We start from the raw sequence: 13197 nt of genomic DNA, 5'->3' as shown, positions 1-13197 counted from the left end.
CCACGGTCTGCTCACCCTGTGCGTTAAGTTGCTTGAGAGCTCTTCGCACGGTCGGGTCCGTCGCCTTCCCGTGAAGCCTCTAATAGGGGGGATACCCTCCATTAGGGGGGGTCGGGGGGGCTCGGCCCTCCCTGTTCTGATGGTTTTGGGGGGCTGTCAGCGGGGTGTATTTGTCAGCCAAGTGGCTCCGCTTGGCCTCCCTTGTGCAGAAGGCGAAGCCAAGCTGAGCCCTAACGATACAGAACGTTAGGTTATGACTATAACCAAGTTCTGTTAGTTAGGGCGATGCTTGGCTTCGGACGGCCGCTGCAGCCCTTGACCTCACCTTGTGGTGAAAGCTTGGGAAGGAGGAGAGCAGGTGACCACACACCTGCTTATGAAGGTAAGCTGATGAGGGGTGTGGTCAGACTAATACTGGTATTAGAGGTACATTTGTGGTTTATTCAGTACGCGTGCACGTACGCGAGATAGTGCAGAAGGCGAAGCCAAGCATCGCCCTAACTAACAGAACTTGGTTATAGTCATAACCTAACGATAATAAGGTTTATTAACCAGATCAAATAGTTGGGGGAGCAGTTAAGTACCAGGTGAACAATGGGGGGAGTGGGGGAAGGGGAGGGGAGGAAGGGGGCGTAGTTCATACATATATTCCACATAGCCAATGAGTGTGGCTTATCCAATGATACCCCACGTGGGGATGTACGAATCAGGGATCTAGATGAAAACTCACGAGCGAAAGCAGGAAGAGAAAAAAACGCCAAATTAATTGAAGTCAATGAGGAAAAGGAAACCTGGAGAGCTTTATTTCATTTTAAAATCTTTTTTACAGTTTTCCAAAATCGCGTATAATCACTCATTTATGAACGGATTTTTATGAAATTCGGACATGTACTACATAAGACTTCAGGCTATGGACCCAGGGTGAATTCCAGCTCATACCAATTTTTTGGGATATACTATTTCTGGATATTGCAACTACTACAGAAAAACGTGAGTAACAAGTGTGTTATTTCATTAGCACTAAAAGTAATGTTATCTTTCAAAAGAGACCAGGCTTATGCATGTGCTATAAGTATAAAGCATAAAGTTAAGCTTTTCAAAAAAAGTATGCAGTCCTCAAGTTCAAGTAAAAAAATTGCCACCTTTTCTGGGCGCCAGTTAACTCATTCCCATTGGAATTCCCCGGCCTGTTTAGCCACGGCCAGCTTTTCATTACACACTTTCACTGTGCGTCACGTTGTTTGTAGAGCTAAATCTATATTTTATATTATAGCTATGGATACAACATCATGGTCCTTTGACAGTAAGAACCTTCCGTTCAAGATGCAAAAAAGAAATAAATTTCCATCCATACTTTCCCGTTTTATACCGTGGTGAATACGAGTGTTATTTTGGAATGATCTGGGCTAATTCCTGGGAGGCTATTTATAAGCCGCAAAGTGTATTATACCAAATCCATTGAAGTTGTGTGCTTACAGATGCTACAATTAAAAAATCAAATGCATATGATAGGTATTATGTTTCATCATGAATGCATGAAAGGGGGGGGGTCGTTTCTGATTAATTGATTGCCAATAACGGCATTCGTTATTACCACAACATACGCTGATCAGGGGAATGGCTATGAAAACAATGCACAATCGAGCTGAAATTTACATCAAATTGTTCTTACCTGTGGCCGGTGGGATTCCAAAAAGAATATTCTAATTATTTGATTGCCATCATCTGGTAGATCATATGTCCATTTGGCCCACACCATAACCCACCACAGCATAATGGTTCAGGGGCCCCGAAAACGATTCAATGCGATCAGGTGAAGCCCTAGGTTCAGGTTAGTAGAAAAGAGCGCCCGGTCTGGAACAGGGGTTACTGCATTCTCAATACAGCGCTACTAGCAGGATCTGGCTGGTACTGCACCTTCGGAGTCCCAATATGCATTTTACAGCCAACATACAGCTCCCTGACATTGAATAGGTTATTAAAATCGAATAAAAGGGGAAACTATCTAAAAACGTATATATATATACGTTTATATATACGTTTTTGGCCGTTAACCGCTGGCTCCCAATAACGTATATATACGTGGTTGGCCGCGAAAGTGTTAAGAGGTTAAAACTGCTCTATGTAGTGTCAGGGTGGTGAACGTATCAACCACTATAGTGACATAGTGAACTGACACCACATGACATAGTGAAGTGACACCACATGACATAGTGAAGTGACACCACATGACATAGTGAACTGACACCACATGACATAGTGATCTGACACCACATGACATAGTGAACTGACACCACATGACACAGTGAACTGACACCACATGACATAGTGAAGTGACACCACATGACACAGTGAACTGACACCACATGACACAGTGAACTGACACCACATGACACAGTGAACTGACACCACATGACATAGTGAACTGACACCACATGACATAGTGAAGTGACACAACATGACACAGTGATCTGACACCACATGACAGTGAACTGACACCACATGACAGTGAACTGACACCACATGACAGTGAACATGACATAGTGAGGTTGTTACCGTGGCGGCTCGAGAGTACTTGCTGCTGTTGTATTGGCCTCCGATCCTCAACACGTCCTCCATGCAGTAGAAGAACTCAGAGAAACCGTAGAACTCGCTGTTGCTGAAGTCGATAGGAGCCTGAGATGAAAGACAACATCGCTGAAACATGTCGAAGACGATGGGCCTGGAGACTGAATTAACTTTGCCGTTTCACCAAGGATCGATTTATTTTCATCCTAACAGGAGGTGGGGATCATTTATCTATTTAATAACAGAAAAATAAAGAATCAAACGTTTTTCATTGACCTCATAACTCAATGGACGCCACAGCGAAATGCGTGATGTGTTGTTAAAAGGCAGACGCTCTAAAATATAGGAATACGTGGCGGTGTTTGCAGGGCTATAACTATATTCTATATTATAGCTATGGATACAATACTATGGCCCATTTGACATTGACTATCTATCGTTCAATATGTGTTAAAGAAAGAATTTTTTCATCGATACTTTCTTGTTTTATACCGTGGTGAATATGACTATAGTTTTAGAATAATCCTGTCTAATCCCAGAAAATGACGCTATGCAGCAATACGTGCAATTCACTAAAAACATTGCAGTTTCTCGCCTGTACACGCTACTATTTCGAAATCACATCTATATTATCGGTATTATGTTTTTTGATGCTTTGATCATCACCAACGATGTGGAGTAACGTTACACACATATATTGTGATCGAAGTGAATTCATGCTTGGATCAACGCAGGATTGATATCATATAGCCCTTACCTTCACTAGGATGTACCCCAAAAAGAATATTCCAATGATCTGATCGCAAGTCTCAGTATTGGTGTCGATCGTGTCGCCAACATAATCCGCCACACATCATGCACCGGGAGCAATTCACGCTTCTCAATCCGACTGTTATAACCGCCCCCCTTGCCCGACCAATAGAAATCCGACCGGAGACTTTTGATCGACGCACAGGCCAAGATATAATGTTTCAAAGGGTGCTCGATACTGCCACCTGGGTGAATGTGGCCGGTATTGTACTTTGGCATTCTCAGGATGATTCCCCATGTTAACCCCGATGTCCGTGTGCCTGTAATTAATGGAAATATCGAATAAAAGAAATAACGATGAAAACCCGACTATACTCAGGTCTGGCGCTGAACGGTCGGCGAGATAACCCGACTATCATCGGGTCCGGCGCTGATTGAGTTAAGCCCGGAGCCCTATTTTCTGAAAATCCGCCTAAAATACACACCTAAATAAATGGAATATTGCTCCACTTCTACAAGTCCCATTTGCATGTTCTTGGTATCTAGGGACATCTATGGACCTCAGTGAATGTATTCCCAGTGTCAGAAATATTGTGTCTATTACTAGGCTTGCTTAAATTGGGATGAAACAAAAAGGAGAATATGAATTATGATTTTTCTTTGCGTCTTTGACAGTGAATAACACCATGCTACAAATGACCAGACATGAATAAATAAAGGGAAGATGATTAAACAGAAGGTTTTGTAGATACAGTACTGAATTCTCCCATCCGGACCAATGCAATTTGAAATATTATTATAGAATATAGAATAGCAGGCTTATAAATTACCTTATTATAGCCAATTCGCACATTTATGGATTGTGCAAAAATCTTATCTTTCAAATGCCCGAGTTCAATTTGGATTTAGTATCACCAGGCGTACATAAGAACAGATAATGAAATCTACTGTATGTACAGTAATTTTCTTATTCCTGCCAGAGTGCCACCATTTTGAAATTGATTTAAAATTTGATTGTTGCTAAATCCTCAAAATAGGGGAGACAAACTAACTGGGCTCCAATATATGCCAATAACATTCAGTTTTGTGGTATATTATCCAGAGTAATAAGAGATATTAAAAAAATTCATACAGAACCCATTTGCTTTTTTTGACCTTGTTGGTGACCTTGTTGGAGGTAACAAGACAGGTTGTTATGGTCACGTCATTCACAAATGGGTCACGTGGTGTAGTAGTATGAGTAAAAGTCAGCTGTTCACCGGCGGGTTTCAGGTATTGAAATGATGAGGGAGTGAACGGGGAAGTCATACTTTGCTGACCGCACGTTACACAATATTAAATCAAGCTGTGATTTGCTTTTAATGACGTTACTATATCAACTACTTTTAATTGCAATAAAGTAACCAAACACAGTATCCTGGAGCAGTGATTTCATGACAATCGGCGCGTCTGGCAGGTAGAATTATTTCCCCGGTTTAGTCTCTCTGTGACTCCATAAATGTTTGGATAGTCGCCATATATTTGTCAGCAAAAAGTGACACTGAACGAAGGATTGGAGCCACGAAAGGTCCCGACAAGTCAGACATTATTGGACGCGGAACTATGGAATGATCGCACGCACGCACAAAGGACCAGACCGAGCCAGTGCCTATCAACGGATTTGCGGTAATGTAACCCGACCCGTTGCGTTCTGCTGTGGACCCATGTTGGTTCGTTTGGAACAATTTTGAGCTGGTTCTACCGCTGAGTGGAAGCTGTTATTATGCTGAACACACTGTGGATGTGTGTGCGCGGCCCGTCGGACCAAGCTTGTATCATGTGTGTGACAACAAACAATTAACGTGCGCTGCACTGCACTGCTCTCTTGCTGTGGCTGATATATGTGCGGGCTTTGCAAATGCATTGAATATTGGAATTGGATTCTCATGGTGATAACTTTCTTGTGCATTCAAAATGAGTGGTTCAAATGTTGGGAAACAGGACAAAGAAAAGAGAAAAATAACTCTCACTGCAAAAGCTCTGGCAAATAAAGTCGAATCATTCCAAAAGAAACGCAAAGGGAAAGTGGAGGAAATAAAACATCTGATAACCTATGTCAAAGAGCTCATGAAAAATGAGCAAAATGTTGCACTGGTTAAAGCACAACTTGACGTTTTGATGCAAGTATCTGACAATTCTAATGAACTACATAACTATTTGATGCCTCTTATTCCACACGATGAACAAGAACAACAAAATGACTGGTTCTCAAAGGTCAATAAACATAAAGATGGATTCATTGAAGATGTTAATGCCTGGTATTCAGTAACCAGAGGAAACAAACCTCAGTTAGAGGCTCATAACAGGCCTACTGAAATGCAGCAGCATGAGGTTGCAGAGGAGGAAAATGGAGAACATGGGTGTGTGGGAAATGTGGAAGTGACTGGGCCTCAGTCGCACAGTATTCGTTATGCTCAAGAGGATGTTCAACCAGAGGACAGCATATCCAACCATAGTACCAATAATTATGGTCCAAGATCTATTAGATCAAAGGTTTCCTCAAATGCATCTACACGTCTCAGAGCCGAGGCCGACGGGGCCGCCTTAATGGCTCTGCAAAAGTTGCTTGAACAAAAACATGCTCTTGAAGACCAGGAAGCTCACATAAAGAAACAAGCAGACATAGCAAGGCATGCTCTACAGGACCAGGAAGCTCACATAAAGAAACAAAAGGAACAACTTCAGCTTGAAGCGGACATAACCGCATCGGCAGCAAGGCTGAATGTTCTGAGAACCTCTGAGTCAGGGGTGTGGAGTGCCACTTCTTGTAAATTGGATGGAATGGAATCCTACTTTGAAAAGGGCCTCAACATTAATGCAGAGACATTTGTATCACACAAGGATGGAAGAGGACAACCTGCATATGTTGGAGGCACACGGCCAAAGCAAAGACAATCTGATGGAGCCAAATACCTCCAGAAGCCCTCGGCGCTCACACAGACCCAGACTATGATCTCAAATGCTACAGAGTACCCAGCGCTCACACCGAGACAGAGCACGGTCCCAAAGGCTACAGGGCCTCCATTGTCTTTGTATAGAGACATACAATCTGTTTCCAGGAACAACAGCAGTGAACAGAACAACATGAGGTATATTATGCAAAAACAAAACGACATCACTTCCATGTTGGTGCATCAGCAATGCATTGCTTCACTGCCTAAAAGAGACATCCAACCATTTGAAGGTGACCCTCTGCAGTACCATGGCTTTATGCAGTCCTTTGAACAGACCATAGAAAGGAGGACTGACAATGCTGTTGATTGCCTGCACTATTTGGAGCAATACACCAGGGGGCAGCCTAACAACTAGTCAGAAGTTGTCAACATATGACTGATGGCACTGGATATGCTACGGCGAAGGCTTTACTCCAGGAACACTTTGGAAATGAGCACGTCATAGCATCCGCTTACATGGACAAAATCTTTGCATGGCCAGCTATTAAGTCGGAGGATGGGAAAGCCTTACAAGCATACAGCCTATTCTTGCGCGGATGCTGCAATGCCATGAAAGACGTGCATAACCTATGTGACCTAAACACATCTGCAAACATGCTTGCTATTATCAAGAAGTTGCCCTACAAGCTGAGGGACAAGTGGCGAACGGAAGCATGTAACATCCAGGAAAGACATAGCAAACGTGCTATGTTTACCGATATTGTGACTTTTATTGAGCGGGAAGCGAGAATCGCTACAGACCCTGTATTTGGAGACATACAAGACGCTCCAATGACGGGGGCTTTCAAGGAAAGTGGCAGAGCTAGACCTGTGCCTCGTCTTCAGGCTAGAGGGAGTAGTTTTGCCACAACGTATATTCCCAGATTGAAAGAGATGCTCATTGGGAAAACAGAATTAAGGATGGATATGAGGAGGCTTGTCTTTTCTGCAAAGGGGGTGGACACACACTGGAGTCGTGTACTATATTGGAGAGGAGAGCTCACAGCGAGAAGATGGAGTTCCTGAAGGAGAATGGAGTTTGCTTTGGATGCTTGTGCACTGGGCACATCAGCAGAGAATGCAGGGAACGTCTGTTTTGCAGGACATGTGGCTTACGACACCCCAGCTTGCTTCACATCCGCTCCAAGGAGAATGGAGATGCAGAGAAAGGAAGGAGCAACTCTGACAGAGCAGTGGACAGAACTCTAGTCGAAATCCATACCGGTGGCGTTACTAGGGCCGGTGATCAAGATTGCAAGCTTGCCATCGTACCAGTTAAAGTTAAATCCAGCAAAGGTCAAAGGTCAGTGGAAACCTACGCCTTTCTAGACCCAGGGAGTTCAGCGTCCTTCTGCACAATGGGTCTGATGGATAAACTGGGACTATCTGGGAGGAAAACAAGGATCCTTTTACGTACTATGGGCCAAGAAAAGGTGGTTGACAGTTGCATTACATCTGACTTGGAAGTCGCTGGATTGGACAGTGACCGATACTGTGAAATACCAAAAATCTTTGCACAACATCAAATGCCTGTCAATCGAAGTAACATCCCACAACGGCAAGATCTGGAAAAATGGCCTCATCTGAAGCATGTCTATCTGCCACAGATAGATGCAGACGTTGAGATGTTGATTGGTCTGAACGTTCCGAGAGCCTTAGAACCACTGGAAGTCATCCGAAGTGTGGATGGAGGGCCATATGCAGTCAATACGATGCTTGGATGGACTGTAAATGGACCAGTTGGAGGAGACAACAGTGTCATGGCAGCGTTCGGAGCTAATTCTGAAAGCTCGAGCAGCACCAATAAGAAGAGGGAGTATAAACGTAAAGCTCATCAGGAGGTGATCGACGAGGCCAAGCAGGAGTTGAAGACACAGAGAGGAGAGAACACATGGCTCCTCCCAGAGCTCGACTAACGTCTTCATCAGATACAGCAGGAGACCATCTTCAAGACCAAGAAGAGGAAAATGTCAAAAAATATCAAAAAGGAGAAGAAGAGACATGAGGAGGAGAAAGCCAAGGCAGAGGCCATCCAACAGGCTGATCTGCATAAGCTGGAATTGAACTCATACTGGAAAGATGGAGGGAGTAGTCTTCCCCTAGTGCATAAGACTGGTACTGCAGCACATAAAGCCTCAGTAGAGAATGATGGAGGTGTTGGTTGGTTGAGGAAGAGTTTGAAGAGGATGAAGGAGCAGGCGGAGAGAGAACAACGCAGCCTCAGTGACGTGGTGTCTCAGAGATATGGATCTATGGAGAAGTTTCAGAATCAACTTGCAGAAGCTGAGAGAGCAGCACATGGAGAAAGGAGGAGAGGAGGAGAAAGAGAGGAGAGGATGGCAAGAGGAGGAGGAAGAGAGGACAGAGAGAAGAGGATGGAGGAGGAGAGGAGGATGGGATGGAGAGAAGAGGATGAGGGACTCCATACAGTACTCGACGAAGTGGAATCAATTCTCAACAGTAGACATCTCACATACCTGCCACAATTACAGGAACGACAGAACAAAGATCAAGCGGAACTTCATCCCTGGTGACATAGTGCTCAATAATGGACGATTCCGCACCACGGAATTCCTGGATCATTGGGAGGATTACAGAGACGATGCCAGACAAGATCGGACTTGTGCGACAGGTCTGGATTAAGACGCGGACCTGCAGCTTTCTCTATAGACCTGTGACAAAGATTTGCCTTCTTCAGGAGTCGACAGTCATGAAGTTTTTTTCTTATTTTTCATGATTTTGGATTATTTTGACTTTTTCGTGACTTTGACGTTTGAATTGACTTGACTTTGGGGGGGGGGGGGGGGTTCGATTTAAAAAGAGTATCAAGACCTTATGAACTATGAACTCCTTGCGCACAAAAAAATCGAAAAAAAGACAAAAAAATGGGAACGAAATTTGTATTGTGGTGTTTTATATTAATTGAAGTGTTAGTAATTATTACTGTGAAATGAGATTATGTAATAATTAGGGGCCGGTTTGTTGGTGATAGGTATAGACAAGACAGGTTGTTATGGTCACGTCATTCACAAATGGGTCACGTGGTGTAGTAGTATGCGTAAAAGTCAGCTGTTCACCGGCGGGTTTCAGGTATTGAAATGATGAGGGAGTGAACGGGGAAGTCATACTTTGCTGACCGCACGTTACACAATATTAAATCAAGCTGTGATTTGCTTTTAATGACGTTACTATATCAGCTGCTTTTAATCGCAATAAAGTAACCAAACGCAGTATCCTGGAGCAGTGATTTCATGACAATCGGCGCGTCTGGCAGGTAGAATTATTTCCCCGGTTTAGTCTCTCGGTGACTCCATAAATGTTTGGATAGTCGCCATATAGACCTAGAGACCTCTGGGAAGTGTATTTCTGAAAAATTCCAACGCTCATTGAGAGCTCTGGGTGTCTTCTTCAAAATGGCAACCGACGTCACTTTTTCAAAATGGCGGACATTCGCGATCAAAACAATAGAAAAACGAATACTAAAATCGCACTAATAACACTTTAACCTATTGGTAAACTAACATATTGATGATAATATACATTATAACTGCTGTTGTGACATGGTTATGATGTTTATACTTGAATACGTTTGACAAAGAAAACGATAATTTTGTCAGACAGTCTGGAGAGATTGATTTATGACGTGATGTCATTTGCGGTCCGCCCCCGGTCCTCACGGGCAGAAGAAGTTAAACAAATTCATCGCCAGAATTTCTTAATTTCTAAAGATATTAAGCTCCTCTCCGACGCACCTGCAAAAGAAGTATTGGACGTGCGAGTTGAATTAACCCTTTCACTGCCACACTACAGAAGGTTAACCCTTTACTATCACTAGGGTTAAGCTGCTGTCGTGTGGCAGTGAAAGGGTTAACCTTCTGTAGTGTCGCGCAGTGAAAGGGTTAACCTTCTGTAGTGTGGGAGTGAAAGGGTTAACCTTCTGTAGTGTGGTAGATGTATCTCTCACCTGATACACGCCCCGGGGGGACATGGTGCCGTTGTGCCCCAGGAAGGGTCTCACCGCCCCCTGGCAGCGGGGCCAGTCCCCCAGGCCCCTCAGGTGCAGTGAGCGGCCGCCCCGCGTGGCCGTGTCCGACAGGCCAGCGGGCAGACAGGGGTCCAGGTAGGGGTGGTCCTCGGTCACACCCGTCTGCAGGCCCAGCAGCCTGGAGGAACAGGGCGGAACACAGTCCCCACCAGATCAACCAATGTGTGTGTGCGTGTGTGTGTGTGTGTGTGTGTGTGTGTGTGTGTGTGTGTGTGTGTGTGTGTGTGTGTGTGTGTGTGTGTGTGTGTGTGTGTGTGTGTGTGTGTATATATGTTTAGGTGTATGTGTCCGGCAGCATGGCTACATGAGTAGAGCTCTGGACTCGTGATCGGAAGATCACTGGTTCAAGCCCCGGTCAAGGCTGCTGTCGGAAAGTGGTGTTGTTGTCCAGCAGGGCGCACTCTGTCCTCTGGACTATTCAGTAACAATGCCCCTGTTACGGTGATAGGGACACCTTACAGCTGCGAGTGCAGTCCTTCGGATGAGACGCTAAACCGAGGTCCTGACTGAAGTCGTTAAAGAACCCAGGACGCCTAGCGCAAAGAGTAGGGGGTTCCCCGACGTTCCTGGCCAAATTCCCAATCAGGTCTCTGACATCAAGGCGCTATATAAATGCAAGTAATTATTATTCATTATTATTGTGTGGATATATATGTTTAGGTGTGTGTGTGTGTGTGTGTGTGTGTGTGTGTGTGTGTGTGTGCGTGTGTGTGTGTGCGTGCGTGTGTGTGGATATATATGTTTAGGTGTGTGTGTGTGGATATATATGTTTAGGTGTATGTGTGTGTGTGTGGATATGTGTAGATGTACGTGTTTAGGTGTGTGTGTGTGTGTGTGTGTCTGTCTAGGTGTGTGTGTGTGTGTCTAGGTGTGTGTAGATGTACGTGTTTAGGTGTGTGTGTGTGTGAGTATGTGTATAGATGTATATGTTTAGGTGTGTGTGTGTGTGTATGAGTATGTGTGTAGATGTATATGTTTAGGTGTGTGTGTGTGTGAGTATGTGTGTAGATGTATGTGTCTAGGTGTGTGTAGATATACGTGTTTAGGTGTGTGTGTGTGTAGATGTACATGTTTAGGTGTATGTGTGTGTGTGTAGATGTACGTGTTTAGGTGTGTGTGTGTGTGTGTGTGTGTGTGTGTGTGTGTGTGTGTGTGTGTGTGAGTGTGTGTGTAGATGTATGTGTCTAGGTGTGTGTAGATGTACGTGTGTAGGTGTGTGTGTGTGGTCATTCAGATCAAACCTTTTCATGTTTTTAATTAAATTGTAAAAGTGAGTTAATTATGAGCTCATATACTCTGTACGTGGACTTGTGTTTTAATACTCTGTACCTGGACTTGTGTTTTAATACTCTGTACCTGGACTTGTGTTTTAATACTCTGTACCTGGACTTGTGTTTTAATACTCTGTACCTGGACTTGTGTTTTAATACTCTGTACCTGGACTTGTGTTTTGCAACAACATCAGTATGCATCAACATCAACTTAGTTGGCTGTTAAATTAGGCGTGTATGAACAAATGTGTGGTCATATAGTTGTGTACAGTTAAGTATCTTTAGCTATTTCATATTTCAATTGATTATTGGATATAGGATTATTAGATATTGGAGCCCATGTCTCTAGTCCTTTGTCCTGTTTACTTGAAATGTTATACGTTATGATGTCAGTATTATGTCTGTGTACATTAGTGTTTGTCCTGTTTACTTGTAATGTCATGTTATGATGTCAGTATTATGTCTGTGTACATTAGTCTTTGTCCTGTTTACTTGTAATGTTATACGTTATGATGTCAGTATTATGTCTGTGTACATTGGTCCGTAATTTTCACTAGTAATGTCACGTTATGATGTCAGTATTATGTCTGTGTACATTAGTCTTTGCCATGTTTATGGTCATGGTTCTCTGCCACACTACGTTTCTTGTGGACCCCAGGAAGAACCGCTACTGCTACTGCAGCTAAATGTGGATCCTGATAAACTAAAGCGACGCCACGCGGGTCGGTCACCATCAGCAGGACAGCAGCACCAGGCGCACCTGTTCTTGGCCAGCGTGCCGTTGACCAGCTGCTCCTCGTAGCGCTGCCGGGCCATGTTTCCTCCGAAGCCCAGGAAGGTGGTGACGTAGACGCGGTACACGTGCTGAGTGTGGTCCACGTCACAGCCCAGGTTGAACTCCGCCAGCAGGCTCTTTCCTGCCTCCTCCTGCACGCACGCGCGCGCGCACACACACACACACACACACACACACAACGTATATACTTAAATATAACTAAGGCTGTCAATCGATTAAAATATTTAATCTGATTAATCGCACGATTGTCTATAGTTAACAAATTAATCTGATATTTTGTATCTGTTCTAAATCTACCTTAACCCTTTCACTGCCACACGACAGCCGGTTAACCCTTTCACTGTGACAATACAGAAGGTTAGCCCTTTACTATCACACAACCGCCATCGGTTGTGTGATAGTAAAGGGCTAACCTTCTGTCGTGTGGCAGTGAAAGGGTTAAACGGATATTTTTCAAGTTTTAATACTCTTATCAACATGCGAGTCAACAAATGCTTGATTTATGCAGCCATTTAACACAAAAGGATGACCCTCATGCATTGCAAATTTGCATCAAATTCAAAACATGATGCACAAAATAACTTAAAAGAAAATAATAGTTTAAAACAATGAATAAGGTGTACATGAAATAATAGGGGAAAGAAAACGTTAGGAACTTGTTACATTCACCCACACAAGGGCTGAGTAATCACACCCCCCCCCCCCTCTCTCTCACACACACTCTCCCAGCTCTCTTTCTCTCTTGTCCCTTCTCATCTCTCTCACACCCCCCCCCCCCCCCCACACACACACTTT

At 43.9% G+C, this 13197-nt stretch overlaps 1 protein-coding gene across 2 annotated transcripts in view; it reads right to left on the bottom strand.

Moving 5' to 3' along the window:
• The window catches only part of LOC311231869 (ectonucleoside triphosphate diphosphohydrolase 7-like), a gene marked incomplete at its 3' end in the record, with an annotated part of 80938 nt that overhangs the window by 20942 nt on the left and 46799 nt on the right, over positions 1-13197 (bottom strand). For both annotated transcript variants that reach the window (XM_084318494.1, XM_084318495.1), the window contains exons 9-11: positions 12367-12533; positions 10255-10453; positions 2557-2676 (exon numbers count right to left, since the gene is read on the bottom strand). In XM_084318494.1, coding sequence (XP_084174620.1) covers positions 2557-2676; positions 10255-10453; positions 12367-12533 — 486 coding nt within the window. The remainder of the gene's footprint in view (positions 1-2556; positions 2677-10254; positions 10454-12366; positions 12534-13197) is intronic.

The sequence above is a fragment of the Notolepis coatsorum genome (assembly GCF_963971535.1).
Source record: "Notolepis coatsorum genome assembly, chromosome: 7".
Taxonomy (NCBI): Eukaryota; Metazoa; Chordata; class Actinopteri; order Aulopiformes; family Paralepididae; genus Notolepis; species Notolepis coatsorum.
This window is presented reverse-complemented; position numbering and strand designations above follow the sequence as displayed.